This window comes from Triplophysa dalaica, chromosome 2, assembly GCF_015846415.1.
Source record: "Triplophysa dalaica isolate WHDGS20190420 chromosome 2, ASM1584641v1, whole genome shotgun sequence".
In the NCBI taxonomy this organism is placed as follows: Eukaryota; Metazoa; Chordata; class Actinopteri; order Cypriniformes; family Nemacheilidae; genus Triplophysa; species Triplophysa dalaica.
The window spans coordinates 26,356,397-26,378,362 of NC_079543.1; the positions used below are offsets into that span (position 1 = coordinate 26,356,397).

General features: G+C 42.7%; 1 protein-coding gene across 4 annotated transcripts in view; it reads right to left on the minus strand.

Moving 5' to 3' along the window:
- Positions 1-21,966, minus strand: part of LOC130439543 (receptor tyrosine-protein kinase erbB-4-like) — a 142,474-nt gene that overhangs the window by 14,675 nt on the left and 105,833 nt on the right. The window contains exons 13-20 of one of the 4 annotated variants that reach the window (XM_056772224.1): positions 19,911-20,043; positions 18,455-18,548; positions 17,385-17,539; positions 16,988-17,032; positions 16,309-16,441; positions 13,849-13,971; positions 13,663-13,761; positions 12,639-12,824 (exon numbers count right to left, since the gene is read on the minus strand). In XM_056772224.1, the coding sequence (XP_056628202.1) occupies positions 12,639-12,824; positions 13,663-13,761; positions 13,849-13,971; positions 16,309-16,441; positions 16,988-17,032; positions 17,385-17,539; positions 18,455-18,548; positions 19,911-20,043 (968 nt within the window). Of the gene's footprint in view, positions 1-12,638; positions 12,828-13,662; positions 13,762-13,848; positions 13,975-16,308; positions 16,442-16,987; positions 17,033-17,384; positions 17,540-18,454; positions 18,549-19,910; positions 20,044-21,966 lie in introns of all 4 variants that reach the window. The other 3 variants (XM_056772223.1, XM_056772221.1, XM_056772212.1) reach the window with 3 other exon arrangements.

Here is a 21,966-nt window from a genome sequence, read left to right on the forward strand (position 1 = left end):
TGCCGGGCTCCGCCCCCGGATATCCGGTATAAAACGAAGCCGGCGTGCAGCATTCATTTACCTTTTGTTCTTCAGAGCCTTCGCTCATGACTACGAACTGAACGAATTCAATGAATTCTTCGTCTTCTTCTACTGCCGGATCTACGACGTGTAGCAGCGGATCGTCCCTACCTGCAGCGACCTTCCCCTGGGCGTCTCGGCAGTTCCGAGGGTGTGAGATTTATCTAAAAGTCCTTTTCAGGACTGACTGAGCATTCTCCAGCGCGGCTGTTCTCTTTGGTGCGGAAAGGAATGGATACGATCGCTGCATTAGGTGTGTGGGCGTCCAGCACACTGAAGCAGCGTTCGTTGACACATCTGCCCGCACTGCGGGTAGATTGTCATTCAGAAGTTGCGGTCACGGGTGGCTGTCTTCCTACGGGAACCAGCCACCATTTCGTTTGCTACCAGGGCTGTGACATCTGTGGCTACGGCCCTGATGACCACCCATGTTAGCAGCGTTAGTGATATGGGGAACTCTGCGAACGTAAACCCGCCAGCTAAGTGCTCACGGGCCGATCGCACCCCGATACGCTCTTCTGAACGTTCCCCAAACGGCGGTGGCATTCCGTCCGGATTCTCACGCACACACATCGGGAACGATGTGTGACGTAGATGAGATGTCGCTCGCAGCATCGGAGGGAGACTGACATCCGACTCTGACGAATCCGAGCTCCACCCCCAGCGGTCGAGTTAGGAGGAAGCAGAAATGTCATTCATGCTAACCCGGGGTTCCGGAGGTGCATGAGGAGCTGTGTAAAACTTGGAGCGCTCCACTCTCGGACCGCTCCAGTGAAAACCAGCTCCACCTCCCTTACTTCCCTCGATGGTGGGGCAGCCAAGGACTGCGTCGAGATCCCCCGAGTGGAACGTCCGCCCGCGGTGCACCTGTGCCGCGGACGGCTACCACCTGGGGGGAATCGGCCACGCCTACGGTCCAAAGCACGTAAGACTTCGGCATCACTGGTGTCGAGGGCTTGCGATGTCGCGGACAAGGCTGCCTCCTCTCTCTTCGCCATGGCCATCCTGCAGGTCCGCCAGGCCAAGGCGTTGAGAGAGCCCCACGAGGGTAAGACCGACCTGGGTATAATGCAGGATCTCCGTGCCGCCGCTGACAGCGCTCTAGGGTGACTAAGGCGGCGGCACGGGCCCTGGGTCGGACGATGTCCACGGTAGTGGTCCAGGAGAGACACCCCCGGCTATACCTTGTGCAGAAGAGTGATACCAAGGAAGTCCGCTTTCTTGATACACTCATCTCGCAGGGTGGGTTGTTGGTAAAGACCGTCGAGGACTGCGCTCAGCAGTTTTTGACGGTGAAGCAGACAGTGGCAATTAACCACATTTTTCTCACCGCGACTCGGCCGCCTGAAGGCCTCCGAGATCCCGCGTGACGTCTGCTTCCCTGCAACCCAGGACCCCTTCGACATCGATTCCGGTTCCTGTGCCCCCACAGGCGGCACCCCAGAAGCAGAGGTCGAGGGGGAAACCTCCACCCCGTCAGCAAACTTCTCACGAGAAGGGACACTGACGGGAAGACTCCAGGGAGAACAACATCGGGCCCGAACCATCACAGCCACGGCTCTGATCGGTCGGCACGTGACGACTCCTGCCTCGTCACCAAAGCCGGGCCCTTTTCAGGGCCTGGCGCCCACTTACTCACAGAGTTTTTCGGTCTCCCCGGGTGTACTTGCAGCCAATCCCACACTCCACTGGACTGTGCTCGGCGAACCGACCTCACGCCCTGGCGAGGCGTGAGGTCGTACACATACGACAGTTGTCACCACTCTCAAACCGACAGTGCGTGCCATTGTCCCGCCAGGCAGGTAAAAAGGCGGAGCCATCCTTCCCTCCGGGGACCCCCCGCGACAGATGGTTAGCTCCGCCAGCCGACGAACCACCCCCCGTGGAAATGATGAAGCAGACTGCCCCCTTGGTCACCCTGTACAGTCCCTGGGAGCTCAAGAGCTGCCCACACTGTCTCGCTGGCTAATGCGGGTGGTCCGTCTTGGTTACTCGATCCAGTTTCCCAGAGACTTCTGGCAAAACAGGCATCGAGTTCGTCCAAAATCAAGACGTTCAGTGGGTCACAACCTGCACTTCATCATTCCCTAGAAAGACGGCGGGTTGCCATAGGTCTGCGTACCCTGAACAAGCACCTTCACGAGTTGCCGTTCAGATGCTCACGCAGAGGCGCATCCTGACATCTATCAGGTGTCAGGATTGGTTTGTGGCAATCGACCTGAAGGACGCTTACTCTAATGTCTCGATCCCCTCGACACTGCCCCGTTCCCATGGTTCGAGTTCGAGGGGTGGGCATATCAGTACAGAGTCCTCCCTTTCGGTCTGTCCCTGAACTATCTCGACGACTGGCAAACACTCGTGAGATCTGTTCTGTACACAGAGGGACCTGGTGCTCCGGCATCTAGATCGATTGGGATTTCAGGTCAACCGAGAAAAGAGCAAACTCTCCCCAGTGCAGAGCATCCTCTTTCTCGGTATGGAACCAAACTCTGTCACCATGACGGCACAGCTGTCCGCAGCACGTGCCCAGTCAGTGTTGGAACTGGAGGCTCCTGGGACACATGGCATCCTCCGCGGGGGTAAGACCCCTCGGGCTTCAACACTGGCCACAGAGTCAAGTTCCGAGGACAGCGTGGCACACCGGCAGCAGGCGCACGGTGATGACGCCCTGCTGCCGACGCACCCTAACCCCTTGGTCTTCCATGACCTTCCTCCGGGCGGGGATTCCCCTCGGGCAGGTTACGAGGCACGTCGTGGTGACGACGGACGCCTCGCTGCAGGGGTGGGGTGCAGTGTGCAACGGGCACGCAGACGCGGGGCGCTGGACGGGCCCCCGTCTGCGCTGTGCAATTGCCTAGAGTGGTGTACGCTCACGGTAACTAACACAACTTGCCCGACGCCTCCTCCTGTGGAGTTAGCAGGTGATCCGCTCCCTGCGGGCCACACACATCCCAGGCAGACTGAACCAGACAGCCGACACGCTCTCTCGTCAGTATACGCCTTGCGGAGAGTGGCGACTCCACCCCCGGTCCAGCTCATTTTGGGTGTTGTTCGGACAGGCACAGATAGACCTCTTTGCCTCCCATGACACCACCCATTGTCTGCTTTGGTACTCCCTGACCGAGGCCCCCCTCGGCACGGATGCCCTGGCGCACAGCTGACCACGGGACGGGCGGAAGCACACCTTCCCCCCCCAGGAGCCTCCTTGCACAAACACTGTGCAAGGTCAGGGAAGAGGAGCACCAAGTGTATTGGTTACACCACACTTGTCTAACCGCACTTGGCTTCAGAGTTGATGCTCTGAACAGCGACTCCCCCTGAACCATTCCCCTGACAGAGGACCTGCTCTCTCAGGGCAAGGACACGTTCTGGCATCCCAGATCAGACCTCTGGAACACCCAGGTCTGGTCTCTAGACAGGACGAGAAAATCCTGAGATGGCTACTCCCCCTCTATGGCTGAGACCATCACCCAGGTTAGGGCCCCATCTACTAGGCGGTCACACGCCTCTAGACGGCGCCTCTTCTCGTCCTGGTGTCTCTCTCTCTCAACGAGAAAAGACCCACTGAGGTGCTTGATCAGGATTGTGTTCCCCTTCTCACGAGACTGGAGACTAACATCTCCCCTCCAAACTGAAGTGTATGTAGTCGCTATCGCCACTCATCACGACTCAGTTGATGGAAAGTTTCTAGGGCAACTCGACCTGATCACCAGGTTCCTAACGGGCGCGAGAGGGCGGAATCCGCCTCATCTCCGCTCCATACCCTCTTGAGAGCCCCTCAGAGGTTCCGATCTTCCTCACCTGAGTAAGACAGCCCTCCTGTTGGTGCTCGCTTCCGTCAAGAGGGTAGGGGACCTCCAAGCATTCTCTGTGTCACCGGATTGCCTTAAATTCGGCCCTGGTATTCTCACGTTATCTTGAGACCCAGGCCCGGATACGTGCCCAAAGTTCCCACTTCTCCCTTCGAGGACCAAGTGGTGGACTTGCAGGCGCTCCCCACTGGGGAGGAAGACCCAACCCCATCCGTGTTGTGTCCTGGACCGCACGCAGAGCTTCAGTAGCTCTGACCAGCTCCTAGTTTGTGTTGGAGGACAGCAGAAGGGGAAGGCTGTCTCCAAGCAGAGTCTGGCGCACTGGGTCGTGAATGCCGTTACGACGGCATTTTGATCTCAGAATCTCCCATGCCCATTGGCAGTGTGGGCTCACTCCACCGGAGTTTAGCCACCTCCTGGGCACTGGCAGAAGCACCTCTCTAGCAGACATCTGTAGAGCTACGGGTTGGGCTACGCCCAAACACCTTCGCAAGGGTTAACAACCTTCGCGTAAACCCGGTGTCAGCCCACGTCCTGCGTGGCGACATGTAGGACTGGCATCCGGGGGGGCGTATGCCTGCGAAAGCACCTTCCCACCCTCCAAGAGGTTGGGTCAGTGTGCTATCTACCCTTTTCTTCTTACCCAAACACATGGCTAAGAAAATTGGTACCTCACCAACCTTCCTTCTTACCCAGACACTGGTTAAGAACAGGCATTCCATCCATCACTAAGCAAGCACCTCCTGGGGGTTGGCTGGGCAGAGCAGCCTTCCCCCTTAGGCCGGGAAACCTTATGACCTATCACAGATAGTTCTAACCGGACCTGTGCTATCGGACGCAGTAACACCCCCACCGTGGGCTGTTCCGTCTGTTATACCCTCATGACAATGGTTCCCACACATGGTAACCCATGAGCTTCCCCAGGTGGACCTCCACCTCGCGGTACTACCCAGCCGCCCCTTCCATGCGTTCTCCTCCAAGGACGAGACCATATCATATCTCCACCATATTCCTCCCCACGGGTAGGAGGTGGCCTCTGCAGCGCTTCTCTGATTAAGAGTTGCGCTTTTCCCGGTGTAAAACCGAGCCGGACGGCCTCTCGCCTGTAGAGAGCTAAGGCCCCGTCCGTGAAAGGTTACCGGTCAGGGCTGTACCCATCTTTCTCCCAGAAAGCTCTGGAACCCCCCGACCACCACACTGGTAGGTTACAAGTTTCACGAAAGCGTCGAGCTGACACGCCCAGGCTTGTTACCGTCGCTTCGCTGAGATTGTGACGCGATACAGCGTTTGTGGCGTTTTCCATAGATAACCCCATCTGTCGTTCTCGACACAACGTCGAGAGACCGACAGAAAGGGAACGTCTTGGTTACGTATGTAACCTCAGTTCCCTGATGGAGGGAACGAGACGTTGTGTCCCTTATGCCACAAACACGTATCGTATTCTGCTGCAGTCGTGAGAGGATCTCAGGCTCTTCAGAACAAGAGGTAAATGAATGCTGCACGCCGGCTTCCTTTTATACCGGATATCCGGGGGCGGAGCCCGGCATGCAAATTTCATTCGCCAAATTTCATTGGCCTTTTCTATAGTAGTCAGAGTTGATTGGTTCTCAAGGGCGAACCCATCTGTCGTTCTCGACACAACGTCTCGTTCCCTCCATCAGGGAACTGAGGTTACATACGTAACCAAGACGTTTTCCATGGCTCTGGGCATGGCTTTCTCCGCTTTTTACATTGCTTTACAAGCCCGTCTCACTTCAAAATGAGCCCACAGTTTGTTTCTGCAAGCAGCTTATTACAACACACAGTTACCTTAAAAGCTAAGCACCCTCTAGCTAGCATTAAAAAAGCAAAAAACAAGAATACAACAATTTCATGTGTTCGGTGCATTTAAATGTAATGTGTGAGCTTTGTTTTACACCGTTTTAGACATCCAACGGCACATAACATTAAACATATTGAAGTGCTTTGCATCAGGATTTACTTATAAAGCTTTTAGGTGGTTTAGAGTGAAGATTGCTCAGATCTGAAGAGCGGAAGAGGTGAGCTCTTCTATTCCTCCAGCGTTCCGTCACACCCTCTCATGACATATGTTGAAATGTCACCACTCAGCCAATAAAACAATAAATCTTCTTGATATTTACCAGAGTAAATATCAGCAACTAACCCCGATTTTTTTGCAAAGGACGAAACAGAGCACGAGAATAACATCTGTTTCGTAAGGATGAGAAAAACTAAGGTCCCTAAATAATATGCATGCAATGTAGGCAACGTGTGGCCACTTTTAAAGACCTCACATGTAAGATTTGTTTTGTTTACGGTTACTACATCATTCCTTCTCTTCAATTCAAAATGAAACAAAATGATCACACGGTTCAGTAGTGAGACAGTTGGAGATCAGTTCTGGGATGTAATGAAGGGTTTTGGGAACCTTTCTCACATTTGGTGGAGTCCCGAGAGAAGGGTAGGCGAGATTAAATGCCATGAAAAGATAAAGGTGCAAATTAAAGCCGAATGCCATTCATTTCCATGTTTCGTTTCTGCTAATTGCTACAATTTCACTGACATTCATGTTGACATGGCTTTGCCTCTGCGTTCCCATTACAAACCGCAATTATCCACAAATTAAAGCTCGTACCACTGGTGATGTCAACAGCTTACAGCCCTTTGCAGACCCCACATAAAGCCCAATAGTTCAATAGACAAACAGGCATTTAAATACTCATAAATGTAGATGGGGAGTTTAAGACGCTTACTATAGAGTAAATTAAAAGAAAAATCTCATTACACAGTTCCATTAACTAGTTTGTTACCTAATTGCTGTTATGATACTTAAGCAGAATTTGTTGGACCGTGACCTGCTGAACGACAAAATGTTTTAAGTATTTAATGATATTTACACATGTATGTACAAAGTTTGGAGACATACAAACATGAATGAACTCTCTGTTCTTACTATTGTGTTGTAAAAAAACATCTGTTTGCTAGAACTAGACTTTCTCAATACTTCAATATTCTATACAGGTTGTGTTGTAATAAATAAATGTGCCAGTAGACCAAGAAAAAATATGTTGACACGCTTTCTTTTTACATAATCTAACAATACTATGTAAATGAGTTAAAAGTCAGAAACATTAAAGATAAATGCGGCTGTTAGTTGTTTATGTGCTGTATACAATGTGGATTTTCAGTTGTGGTAATTATTTTACGTACAACACAAAAAGAATGATATAACAAATACATCTCCTAGACAGCAATGCTATTAGAGGACGTTTATACGATGCCGGTTTCAACCATAAGAAGAACACTTTTAATGAGTTTTAGCTGTTCGTTTAGAAGGAAACGTTTTGGGGGACTGAAAACGCAAACTTTTGAAAACGGGTCTCAGTCCAACTTTTTGAAAACGCTGCCGTTTTCGTTTCCATGTAAACTGCTAGAGGGAACTTTCTGTAAATGATGCGTATTACACGCTCAGTTGCTCAAGTTTAGTCAAAACAATATGGCGGCTTCCAGTACTGTGAACTCTCGCTGCTTGATTATGTATTAACGTTTCTTCATCAAAATGTGGATTTGCTGCACCAATAAGACCAGCGGAGACACACAGTTACATTGGCCAGACTTTAAACACACATATACGTCGAGCAACAGTATTAATAAGGCTTATTACTGTGCATGTGTATGTGCCAAGGCACGTCCTGTTTCTTTACACAACAACATCGCTACCCACTGGCCTGGCGTGCATACTACAGCGTTCTTATCCGTTTTCGTGGACCCGTGTGAATCCAGACCGTTTTGATAACGCTGCCATGTGTACATGAAACTTTTCAAAAACGCAAAGGAAACATTTACATTGTGTAAGTGTGGCGTTAAATAGAGAGTAAATGGAGATCTCAACACAGTCTGAGATTTCAATATAAGCGTAAACGTTTTTCAGCACTAAACAGGATCTGAAATATACTATCTGCATGTTTTTTTATAGCGTGATTAATTATGTCACTAATCTATAATTTTATTTATATTTTTAATCCTAAAATAAAAAATGTGGGTGGTTTTCCAGAAAAATTGGCATTCTGGACATTAAACAATCTGAGGTTTCACAAAATATTCAAAATATAGAAACCTAGAGAAGGTACTTGTTTATGTTGAAATAATGGACGAACGAGAGATGTAATGGGACCTGGAGTTCTTCTAACGAGGCCAAAGGAGATCATACACTACACAGTATGCAAAAGAACAGGATTAGTGCACCATGAGCTCAACTCCCAACGGAATGACAATTTGATGAAAATGACCTGGTGAAACAGAGGAAGATTTACAAAGATGAGCTAAAAAGTCCAGAAAAATATGACGTGTCTAATTTTGTCAAGATAAATGATGCTTTGGAGAATTCCGATTTCCTTTCCATGAACATTCTGAATTTTTGATTTATATTCTGTATTATTCTATGGTCAAGCGCCTGCTGGGTGATGTTGTGTCTAGACTATCAGCCTGCAAAGGCTTTGTTCTCCATTGACAGTCATTTGGACCAAGCTGTGTATTCTCTCTCAATGAATGTCTTTCCAAGACACAAAAAAAAAACAATGCAAAAATATTGTGAGCATGATGAAGACGGACGATGTCTGTTGAAGAATTCTGTCATCATTTACTTGCTCTCGAGTTGTGCCAAATTGTGTACATTTCTTTGTACCGATAAACAAAGAGAAATATATTTGGAAGAATGCTTGTAGACAAACAGTTCTTGGCCACCAATGACTACCATAATAGGAAAAGTGACAATGGTAGTCAAAAGTGCCCCAGAACTCAACTCAACTCAACTCAACTTTATTTATATAGCGCTTTTTACAATTTTCATTGTTACAAAGCAGCTGTACATGAGACACATTTAATACAAGTATGAATTCTAAAGCAGCCCCCCCGGCCAGGCAGATAGTGCAAAACAATATGCAAACGGTGGTGAGGAACCCAAAACTCCCATCGAGAAAAAAAACCTCAGGGGAACCCAGGCCCAACCAGGGGATTCCAGTTCCCCTCTGGCAAAAGCTGCTGCCTCTGCACAAGCTCAACAGTGCTTGCACAACAAGGCTTAGTAAAAATATAAAAATTAAGGATTAAAGATTATCATTAACAATCTAATAGCATTTGAAATGTTGTAGGAAAAACAAAGTTGTCGCGTCCTTTATCCAGCTCTATCCTCTTAGCACTTGTCAGGTCACCGCTTTCCATTCTCAGCTCTGCCATCAGGTCTGGGCATGAACTGCATCCTGCGGTAACCTTGGAACAAAGAGACAAGACTGGCTGAGAGTAGAGTACTGTTCTGCACTCTTTGATGCAACAAGTGCATCATTTGTTGTTGGATGTGTTCCTGGTTCCGGTTGATCTAGATAATGCAGCCTAAATCCTCTGAGGATTAATATTATGGAGGTGTAGTGTATGCAAGATTAAAAAGATGAGTCTTTAGTCTAGATTTAAACTGACAGAGTGTGTCTGCCTCCCGGACCGTGCAGGGAAGAATATTCCAAAGTTTAGGCGCTAGATAAGAAAACGATCTACCACCTGCACTTGATTTTGAAATTCTAGGTATTACCAACTGACAGGACCCCTTAGAGCGTAATGTACGTGGAGGTCTGTAATACAATAGAAGTTCATTCAAATACTGCGGCGCTAGACCATGTAGGGCTTTATAGGTAATAAGCAAGATCTTAAAGTTAATGCGATGCTTTATAGGTAACCAGTGCAAGGTTGACAGAACCGGGGTTATATGCTCATACTTTATTGTACGTGTAAGAACTCGAGCTGCCGCGTTTTGAACCAGTTGCAGTTTTTGTAATAGGCCCGCAGGGCAACCACCTAGAAGTGCATTACAGTAATCTAGTCTTGATGTCATGAATGCATGAATTAATTTCTCTGCATCTGAAAGTGACAGTATATGACGTAATTTAGATATATTCTTAAGATGGAAAAATGCAATTTTACAGGTGTTTGCGACATGGCTTTCAAATGAGAGAGTACTGTCGAATACAACGCCAAGATTCTTAGCTGATGACGAGGATTTTATGGAGCATCCGTCAATCGTTAAGCAGTATTCTTGGTTGTTACGCATAGCAGTTTTCGGTCCAGTAAGTAACACTTCTGTTTTGTCCGAGTTTAGTAGTAAAAAATTGTTACTCATCCACATTTTTAAGTCAACTATGCAATCCTTTATTCGATGAAACTGCTGGGTTTCATGAGGCATCGAGGAAATATAAAGTTGAGTATCATCAGCATAACAGTGAAAGCTAATTCCGTGTCGCTTTATTATATCTCCTAGAGGTAGCATGTATAATGCGAAGAGCAGGGGTCCCAAGACTGAGCCCTGTGGTACACCGTACTGGACTTGTGATTTGCGGGACACCTCATTGTTTATTGCTACAAATTGAAAACGGTCGGATAAATAAGACTTAAACCATTTCAATGCTATTCCGTTAATGCCAACGTAATTTTCGAGTCTATGTAGAAGTATGCTGTGGTCAATGGTGTCAAATGCAGCACTGAGGTCTAGCAGCACCAATAACGAAATACAGCCACGGTCAGACGCTAAAAGCAGATCATTTGTAACTCTGATCAAAGCAGTCTCTGTACTGTGACATGCTCGAAATCCAGACTGGAATTCATCATTAATGTCATTCCTTTGGAGGAAGGAGCATAATTGAGTTGAAACTACTTTTTCCAGAACTTTAGATATAAAAGGTAAATTCGATATAGGCCTGTATAGAACTGCTTGCTGTCCTGTATTCTTCAAACTATATTTTATTTTCAACAGAACATAGACATTTATAAACCTTTTTTTATTATAGTAATCAATGGTGGCCACGAACTCTTTGGTTACAGGCATTTTTCCAAATATCTATCTCCATGTTCATCAGAACAATGAAATGTACACAGATATGGAACAATTTGTGGGTGAGTTGTTGAAGACAGAATTTTCCTTTTTTGTTGAACTGTTGCTTTAAATGCACAAAAACATCCCAAAACTTTGACGAACAAAAAAACGAACAATCTTTGGAAAAATAATTACACAGTCAAAAAAACCCTTAAAAGTTAAAAAAATCTCATTCAAATTTAATTTTTTCCAAGTCTGCATGCTGCCAGCATTCTGCTCGAACCAGATGGTATTCATTAGAACGTGTGTAAACTCAAAAGCGATTGGAACGTGATCGAATCAGACAATCTCAGTCTTGATGTAGGCAAGCTGGCATTGTGATCATGTTCTCCATAACAGTGGACACTGTCCGGTACTGTTTGCCAACATTTCAACCCATGTTTGCAATTGCTATATGTAGTGGATGTGATAAACATTATCTCAAAATGAATGGGTTTTTATTTGATTGCAGTTCACTGAGAGTGTGAGCATGAAAACCTCCAGCAGCAGGTGTGCGTCACCAGCAGTATTCCAGGGCGGGAATCGGGTTGCTTGTCAAACGGTTTGCTTAGCCTAGAACCTGATTAATAGGAACCATTAAGCCAATGCCCAAAGCTCACGGAAACAACAAACCAGAACCATCTCTAGAGCTCAGCCAATCCATTTTCAACGGACAGAATAAATGACCGTTTCTGGGGCATCGGAACAAAGTGAACTTAAAGGGGAACGCTGTGCAATGGAAAACACCATCAGCACACTTCTGGTACAAATACAGAGCACCTTTTCAGTTATTTTGACCCGTTTTAATTTTCTGCTAAATAAATGCAAATTTACAATATTTTTATTTGAAATTTGGGAGAAAGACTGTTAGTAGTTCACAGAATAAAACAAAAATGTTAATTTTACCTAAGCAAATGGTCTCTTCATTTAAAAAAACTATACATTGTTATCATTTTAAAGACATTTCTGGGGTTGGTTTCAATTTTTTAGTCAAAGACCAGTTAGGCAGCTTTATAATAGAAGATATTGAAATAATTATACTTAAAAGTGTTCAGTCCTCACTATTATTACCCTCAACAGTCACACTGATGTTCTACACTAGATCTCATAAAGAACAATATCTAAACAATGCAATATTTAAGAGCTTGTAAAAAAGTAATGTATTATTAATTCGCATTTAAGTCTTTTTAAATAATACTGCACGATATTTCCATGATTTTACAAGACTATACGAATGGGTTGTTTGGACAAAACGGAGCTAATAAGTCTAGTTTGATTTAATTCCCATGATTAAAATAAATAAACAAAAACATCTCATCTGTAACCTACGGTGTTAATTTATTATTTCTGAATTCAAATCCAATTTCAGGTAAAAAGTAGATGTAAAAAGAGAGAATGTAAAATAATCGAATGTATTTAAAAGTTCAGGGGAAAATGTCACAGATGGTCAGTTTTTCAATTCCACCCTTTGAATCACACATCAGCTTCATTTACCCTGCATGCCTTTTATCTTAATATCAATCACTAAAAAACGGAGGGTTTTGTTTTCATTGGTTACTAAATAAAAATATTATTGAAACTCAATAAACAGATTTTTTTTGTCAAACTAACATACAGGTTTAGTGTTTTGGTAACCGATCTGGAATAAGTTAACTGCACCTAGAGGTAAAAGCAAAACGTTGAGCTATCTACTCAAGGTTAGAAATGTGTAGTGTACCTTTAAAGATCCGATCACTCATGGTAGGATTGCATAGACTTTACAACATACAGACTCAATGCTAATAAAACCATACATTTTGGGCAAAAGAAGAGTAATTCATGTCTAATGTCATTTTAAAGATATTTGATGACCACTAAAACAAGACTCTTACCTTAGCGATCTGGACGCACCAGTTGAGCAGCAGCTGTGAGCCGATGTTCTCCTGGTGCTCGTGTACGTAGTCCAGCAGACAGCCGTGGGGCATGAGCTGAGTGACCAGCTGAATGGTGGGACTCAAGCAGACCCCCAATAGACGCACCAGATGAGGATGCTCCATGCTGGCCATGATCAATGCCTCCTGCTGGCCAGAGATAGAATGGTCCGACGTGTTTATGCCAACATTTTATGACTTCCATTAGTGTTGTTTGGAAGAGTCTCATGAAGACTCTTTTAACATCAAAGATTATGTTTTGCTTCATGGAAACGAACCAACAGAAATCAAAACAATAGACTTTCAAAGCAAACCACACAGCTACACTATAAAACAAATTCTATACAAAACAGCATACAATTCTGTAAAAAAAGAAAAGCTTTGCTGGGTCCTCATCTCCTATAGCAGAGAAAATCTCCATTAGTGAGTCTGACCTCCCCATCGACTGCTGGCCTGTCTCACTCAATTAGCTGCATGTTTCAAAGGAAGAAAGTGTGCCTTCATAAAAGCATAGGATATGACATACATATTTATGCCCTATAAAGGAGACGGGCTTGAATACGAATCTTTAATATGGAGGTCTGCATCAACTTGACAGGTTATGTTTGCACACAGATAATAAAACACACACACACATAAGATTTCCTGGACAATCAGTCGCAGCGCATTTTGATGGCTTTTAAAAGGACCCTGACCTCTCTAGGTCTCCAGAAAGCAGAGAACAAATCTGACACTAGGAGAAGAAAACACTTCTGTTTGACCAAGTGAATCACGCACATTAAGATCATAAATATAGTAAATGGGATCATTATATCAATATGAAGCTACCCTCTAAACAAAATGTTGGGTTATACAGTTTGGAAATAAATGAACCTGTGCTGGGTTGTTTCAAGCCAAATGCTGGGTTAAATAGAAACACTCACTGGGTTAAATTAACCCAACGGATAGGTTTGTCCATTGTTGAAATTATTAAAATATCACTTACGTCCATAAACTCCACATTAGCTTTCGGTCCCATGGTTTCATTGAGTATCTTAATGGCCACTGGTATCTTCACAGTTTCTCCTTCTGGAACCCAGATTCCCTTAGAAAGACATCAGAAGATATCAATAACCTACCACACAAACAGAAGAACTACCTTACACCAAAAATACTATAGCATGACTGTTACCTTGTAGACCGTGCCGAAGGCTCCAGTTCCGAGAATCTTAACCCTCTTGAGCTCTGTTTCTTTCAGTATACGCAGTTGAGCCTGGTTGGGTGCTGCACCGCTGGGAGTCAATGGCTCCACCAACTGCTTCAACAACCGAGTTGAAAATCAATTACACCGTTTTATCACAGATTAAACAGAGCATCAAAACCATTTAGAAGAATATTGTTAGACATTACTGGGTGTTTAGAAGAGTAAACATTTGCAGGTGGAACAAAGCTAGAGAAGATAAGAGAGGGAGAAGAGAGAAAGGTTGAGAGTGTATAGAGACGTAATTGCTAAATAGTTTCAGGGAAAACACTGTGTCTGTGTGTGTTAGGTTAAAAGGTTGAGTTTGGCATTGTGGACCTGTGCAAGGTTAGGGGCAATCTCATCTACTATGTTATGAAATCTTTCTTATAGAGTATTGACAATAACCCATGAAATTACAGGCCGGGGTCAAACACCATTGGATGCTGGAAGATATCAGTATATTATATAAGTGGTGACACACAAAATAACGTTAAAACCAATAACCAGCACTCTATTATCTGCGACTCAGATATGATCCTCGCTACATCCCTGACATAAATCTACAACAAGAGAATACACTAAGGTAACATACATTATGATAGGTATACCAAAATAACTTAAATTATAATAATAAATTATAACCTACACCCAAAGAAACCAATAGTATTTTCATGCAATTCTATAGGAAATTCTTCACAAACATGACTTAATATATTTGTTTATCTGTAAGCCTTTTAGCTAAAACAATGAGCAGTTGTTCCTGAATGCACTTATTTTTAGTTATCAGAAAGAAAAGGAAAGAGATTGCTCAGCGTGCCCAACCCAGACAGACAGTCCACCCCGTGTGCTCAATCTTAGGTAATGGAAAAGGCAGTTTCATGGTGACATTTTAACAATCTGTACACTTGTATATTCGGTTATCCATTATTGATGGCTGTCTGTTTAATTAAGTGACCAATCACAGTACAAATCGGAAAACAAGCACTTCATTTTATGGAAGCTCGGACGTGGAGCTGTCCACCTCTGTGGTGCTGAAACTTCCCTTTACATTGAGCACTTAAGGGAGCTGTCCATGTGTGCGGTCCTGAAATACATTAGATCAACATCTATCCAAAAAATTATAGATTTCACATCTTCTCTGCACAAAAAAACACCGTACGTGAGAATATTAATATTATTATAAAGCTTTCATCCCTGCATATCTTTCCAGTTATAAGTCAACAAGTGAGATTTTGTCATAGTTTGTAAAAATCTATATTTAAAGAAAGTCACTCACAATGGGAGTCTATGGGGAATAACATAAAAGTGCTAAAAAGTAAAAAAATGTCTTTTAGTTAAACCGCTTATATTCATTGTTCATTTGAAAACAGTGTTATTTGATCTATAATGTTATTTTAAATATTAGTTGGACTACTAATCAACTCAAGGAAGATTATTTTGTACTCAATAAATGTAAATAATTAATAAAAGTAAAATAAGATAACATCACGGTTTATTTTTACATTTGTTTTAACACAATGCCACACCTCATAGAATTCCATTGCATTGCTATAGACGCCTTTTTGAGGGGCATTTACAGACATTACAGTAGAAACTAGGGAAACAAAAAAACAGCTGAGCAGATGGAGAATCAAGACACAACCTTCGGCCAGGACTCGAATTTGGTCGCCTGTAACACTCCCCAAGCCAAGTACAGACCACAAGTTTAAACTAATCATTATCTTGGTATTAATCGATAGCACGCGACAGATGCATGTTTTGTCCCAAGACTGAGCAGTATATCTCTACTCTTGTGCTTGTTTGGACGAATGCCTCACTTTTGCCTCAGGTTTGTTAAAACTGATTTCAGGATTCTAGTTGTGCAACTGCCTCTGTCAGCTTTTGGGCGCTGGGTATCTTCTCAGTCTGACAGCTGTCTATAACACTGATGCTCGGGCTCTGAATTATCCAAACCAGCATGGACAGGCCATGTTTTTTAATGGGCTGCACAGTTATTCCAGGGAACAGGGCTATGCATTAACCCAACAAACCTGCCTTGCATTTAAGGGAGGCACTGCACTGAATACTTTATGTGCTGGGGAATTTGAAAGTACACAGCTAACAAGGAAGTAAAATAACAGGGTCAAGGGCAGGGACAGACAGTGATACCAATGTGAAAAAGGAGATATAAGGTTTCTGTTTGGTCAACATTTACCTGATCAGGAATTTGTAATAGAGGCCAGCAAGTGAGTGCTGTGCGAGTAAACCTCACTCCCCACCAATAGAGTTGCTCTATAGCTACAAACGCTAGAGGCGCGGTCTTTAGCCTCCTCGTGAGAGTGCTTTTCGCCCATCCAGACTGACGCCGGTTCAAGGACCATGCGAGCGGGGTGAGTAGAACCGGTGACATATACAAGAATAACCTCTCACCTCTGTTTCTAAGAAGCGTCGCAAAGTCCTTTTTTTCTTAATGCTCTTTCTGCGGACGTATACGGCCACACCAAGAGCAATGATGACCATCACAAAGACACTCCCGATTAATCCAGCAGCGATAAGAGGAGTCCTGAAAGACATACATTAGTGGGTTTTTTTATAAGCAATGAGCAATATAGTTGTTGATTATGTATTAGTTTTTAATAATGTTATGTAAATAAATTAATGTCAATAAAATTGTAAGTTCATGGTGTACTAAAGGGATAGTTCACCTAAAAAAGAAAATTCTGTTATCATTTAATCAAACTCTGTTCAAATAACTTTGTTCTGCTAAACACAAAGCAAGACAATCTGAAGAATGCTTATGATAAAAAAAATGTGGGACACCATTGACTACCATTGTAAAACATGACAATGGAACTTAAAAGTTTCCCAGAAGTGTTTGCTTTCATACATTCTTCAAATATCTTCATCTGTATCTAACAGAACAAAGAAATGTATACAATATTTTTTCCTAGGGCAGTGGTGCCCCATTTTTGGGAGAACTGTTCCTTTAACTAATGTTAACAGATACAACTTTTGATTTAAAAAATGTGTTAGTAACTCTGAAATGAACATGAACTAGAAGCCAATTGAGTTACAGTTGAAAGCTAAAGAGGATTCTAGAGACCCTTACCTGTCCAACATCCCAACGCAGTCTTGAACTCTTGGACCAGTGCACCTAAAACTCAAAGAGGTCATTCTTAAAACTAGTTTTGTACTATCTTGTCACATATTTGATTCCGAATCCAAACGAAAAAGGAACTGACATTTGCTTAATACATATTTTAGGACCAAAACGTAGAGATACAATTACATAACACAGCTCTCTGAAGTCAACAACACATTCTCTCGGCTCTCAATTCCCCCGGGCTCATGTGTCTAAGACTGAACGCAGGAACCGAGACAGCTTTACCCACACGGGCAATTAGGTTAGAGCTTTGGGCATATTGTGCTTGATAGAGTTAAACAGTTAAAGCAAGAAAAGAAGCTACCAAATAAATTTAAGTGCAAACATAAGCAAACAGCCTCACCCCTGAGTGCAGTTCGGGTGGCATGGGTGACACTCATTGTTGGTCTCAGCATATTTGAAGATGAAGCTATTTGCTCCCTGAAGACCATCAGGGCATTTCTCCACACAGTTGGGCCCATCTTTCAGATGCAAACACTTCACACAGTGGTCTGGACCCTATTATAGAGAAGATAATATAAGGAAAACATAAAAGTGTCTCAATACGCTAATGCACTGTGACTGTGCAACGAAAAGGAAATATTTCATTAAACAGATTCAGCCATGTATTATCTTCCCATTATGGAATACTCCATTCTGATTGGTCAAGCACTGCATTCGGGAAACAAATGATGGTGTATAAGGACTCCTAAACTGTACGTTTCACTTTTGCACCTGACCAACGACCACCTAAACTTTTCTAGATTCACATCTCATTTGTCAGACGCTTTTATCCAATTCGCCATTTTACTGAGTATGTGCATTCCCTAGGTTTCGAACCTATGACCTTGAAAGTATGACATCCTTCCAATAGGCTATATGCCTAACATCACACGTGGAAACCGGAAGACAAGTCTGGTCGCATCTGGTATAAGTCTTCTTTATGCGCTTCATTACATAAACAGATTGATATACTGTTTAAATATATATTTTTTTTTTCATAGACGTTCAAATATATAAATAGCACAAAACGCCAACAAAAAAATGAAAATAGCTAGACAGATTAGCAAAATACCTTCAAAATCAATAGATATCGCTGAGAGCTAAATACTGTTAATACACTTTTTCCAACAATCGGATGCAACGAGACCTATTTACCGGTTTAGTCACGTGACATTCGACATATGCTCTATTGATGTATAGGAAGGCTACTGTACATGTATGTAGTGCCTATAACTTTGTGTTTATTGAACACGTTAACACATACTTAGGAAAAGAGTTTAAACATCAAACTGTAATTAGATAGTTGAATTAATTTCTAATCATGTTAACTTTGTCATTATTTGGGAGATTAGTTATGACTTCATAGCAAGTTATGATTAGAAATACATAAAATCCATCAATAGATGTAAGATTGAGATTGTAGGGTCTTACCGGGCCGTGGCAGGTCAAACTTTTATCTCCGGCCTTCTCACACTGGTTGTCACATGGAACACAAACTGAGCCGTTGGCATATTCTCGCACATCACTAGAATAAATGAACAGCAACTATTATTGAGAAATATTGTCATGAATCACAACCAGAACCCATGCGCAGACAACAAGGGGTTAACGGAAAACTTATATTTTTCAAAACACAAACAAAAACCCAGAATGGGTAGCAAAAACTAACTGAAACCAAGACTTAAAACAAAACACTTCCCACAAGGGGACAAAACAGAAAGATTACCAATAACATAAAATAAACAAACCAAATAACATGGCAGGCAGGACAGGACTAGGGAACTCTGACATTTTATGAGGACACGAAGTAATAAGGCACAGGACAGAGGGGACTGGGGCTTAATAAAGGGGAACGCCAATGAGGGATAACTACAAGGGGAAGGTAAACGAGGACACGAGGGGGCGGGGACAAAAGACGAGACATGAGAACGCATGACCAGCATAGACAACCAATGATCATGCGCTTCCACACAAAACATGTGGGTCTGTCATGATCCTGTCACAAGACTAAAAAAACATGACCACAAGAGGCAGAATCATTATAAATATATTATATGTCATGGTAGTACATAGCAGTATACAATAATAAGTCAAAATAAATAGCATTTTGACTAGTTTATATAATTGGCCCAAGTAATGTTTAATTTGAGATCTTAACGTTTTTTCTTACACTGAATACTGTACACAGCATTAAAGGTCTTTGTACACAGAGACCAGAGGTTATTTCCATTTAACTCCAAATTTTGGTCAATTAACTATACAAGCATACAAGAAAATCCATAAAAATCCACTGAACTAACAAGAAACCACTCGATTGCTTCGTTTGTTTCCACAACAATTGATTTCTCCATTGAGGGCATGATCACATTTTCTATACAGGCAAGACGAAGGGTTTGAGCGTTACAATTTCACTCCATAAATGTCGCGTTATAACACACGCAAAATGAAAAGTTGTCTCCGAAGATGACCTCAAATTCTTTCCCAAATCATTGAAAGAAAGATAAATAACTGCATCGCATTGGATTTTAAATTTGTTTTCATGTTTACTTTCCTATTTCTTCCCAGCTGGCCAGAAATGCATGAGGGTTGCTTCTGAAAAATTATTAAAAGCACTCCGATATCTTGATCTTGATGGTCTGATAATGATGGTGAAATAGATTTCAAATTTTCAGAGAGAGCAGTTTGGGGAAAGATCTCTTACTGTATCTCCATCATTTACAGATACTAAAATACAAAAAAAAGGTGGCAAACACAGGATTATCAAACTTCAAGACTGAGCTTTAGAGGAGTCCGTTTTGTAATGTGTTACATTTCATATACAAATATGTTTCTAGCACTGCTAGCACATTTTTTGCTGCTGTGTGAACGAGACCACAGGTCTGCTTACCCGTGATACAGGTTACAGGTCTTGACACAGGTTTTTCCCCGGCTGAAGTATTTACACGAGAGGCACTGATCTGGACCCGGACCCCAGCAGCCTGCCTCTGAACACAGCGCATCGCACACCATCTGCTCTTTTACTGCAAAAAACACCAGCACATGAAAAAACACAAACAGAAGGGGACCTGTTAGTTAGTTAAATCACGTGATATAACAAAAACAATTTAAACTTCCAGTGTATACAATTCAGCACCATCTAGAGGTGAGGTTGTTTATTGCAAACAACGTCTCACTCCCCCTCCCCTCCCTTTCGAAGCACTACAGCGGCTAAGCGACTAAGATGTTGTAACATTTCGCTTCTTTGCCGAAAAGGAGGACGAAACTTCAATTATGTTTTAAACACATAATGTATAGAACCAGACTGCAGCTTCAAAGAATACTCGAAATTCACTACAACTTGAGCTATTGATAATGTTACAAGGAGTTTTACGCATCCGCCAATCATTCTTTATCGCTATCCAAGGCATCTCGAACTGGTCAAAAAGTGGGGTTTTTTATGTACAATCATCATCATCCAAAATAAATAGTGTTGCAATACAAAACACATTTTTGTAAAGCTTTGTGTCCTTCATGACATCTGTCTGAGCTGTTGGTCAGTCGAATGGCTCGCTCTGTTCAATCAATGGTGTGTAAGAGACTATTGAATGAGCCAGTAAACAGCCTTATTGATCCACTTATTATTGCACTAATTACACGAGCACAACTCAGGAAACGTCCTGTTAATGTATTCATCAGCCTTATATGTGTAGCTTCCACTGGAAACATCTTATTTTAATGCCTCATTATTGTTTTCGGGTAACTTCAACAAAAGAGACAGATAATTGTCTGTTGCAGACACAGTTTTGTTATTAGAGTTTTACGTGACTGAAAACTTTCTTGCTGCTTGAAAATAAGTAATAAGTGTTTATTATCGGCATAGTTCACCCAGACATGACATTTTTGTCAATGTTTGCTAGTCCACATATCGCCTTGTGGTCTCGCACAAGAGCTGATAAATGCACCCACGAGAGCGATGATATTATTGTTAAGTTGCTTAAAGGGACAGTTCACCCAAAGCTCATACTTACCCTCAGATAGTTCCAAACCGGTACAAATTGCTTTGTTTCTTCTGACAAAGAAAGATATTTTGAAGAATGCCAGTAACCAAACAGATTTCATCCCACCATTGACTCCCATTGTATTTATTTTCCCTACTATGGGAGCTCTAGAACAACTAGAGGGTAAGTAAATGGAGACAGAATTTACTTTTTTTCGGTGAACTGTCCCTTTAAGAGGGCTCTTCAACAAAATCAATCGTTTTATACAAAATGAAATTTTAATAAACAATTCTTACTGTCACAAACCCATGTATCGCACAAACATAGATCGCTTCATCGGACACGCGTGTGCCTGACCCCCAGTTCACTTCCGGTCCGGATTGTGTCTTATAATATTACTATTTATATTTTATCTAATTTACGTTCATATTAATTTGTATTATTATTTTATTGTATAAATAGTTGTATTGAATAAACAATTGAATTTTGTTGCATGTTTATTTTATTAAATTAACAATTTGTTAAATGGGTCATGTAATTCGGTCGCATTTAAACAAACAGTATGGTGCATTGACATCTAGAGGTCGAGCTTAGTATTGCAGTCTAAATTCGAAATATTGGAGAGACAAGTTTAGCCAAGTTACGCTTCTACTGGGTTTCTTTTGATTGTTATCAGAAATAATCTGCAGGCACTATTGTTTGTGAATGTCTACAGGAAGCTCACTTGTGGTCAAGAAAGTGTGCATGCGCAGTGACGTTTGTTTATGTTGTTAAGAAGAAACCGTCATTCGAATGTTAATATTGCCATTTCTAATATAACCTATATAACCCCAAATATAACCCATCTCCATCCCTTCATATCAATGACAAGATATCACAGACGCAATTAACTTGGTTGCATTTCTCATTGCAACCAATATATATGAATATGATACTTGATTCTCGGTTTAGTCTATTTAGAGACTT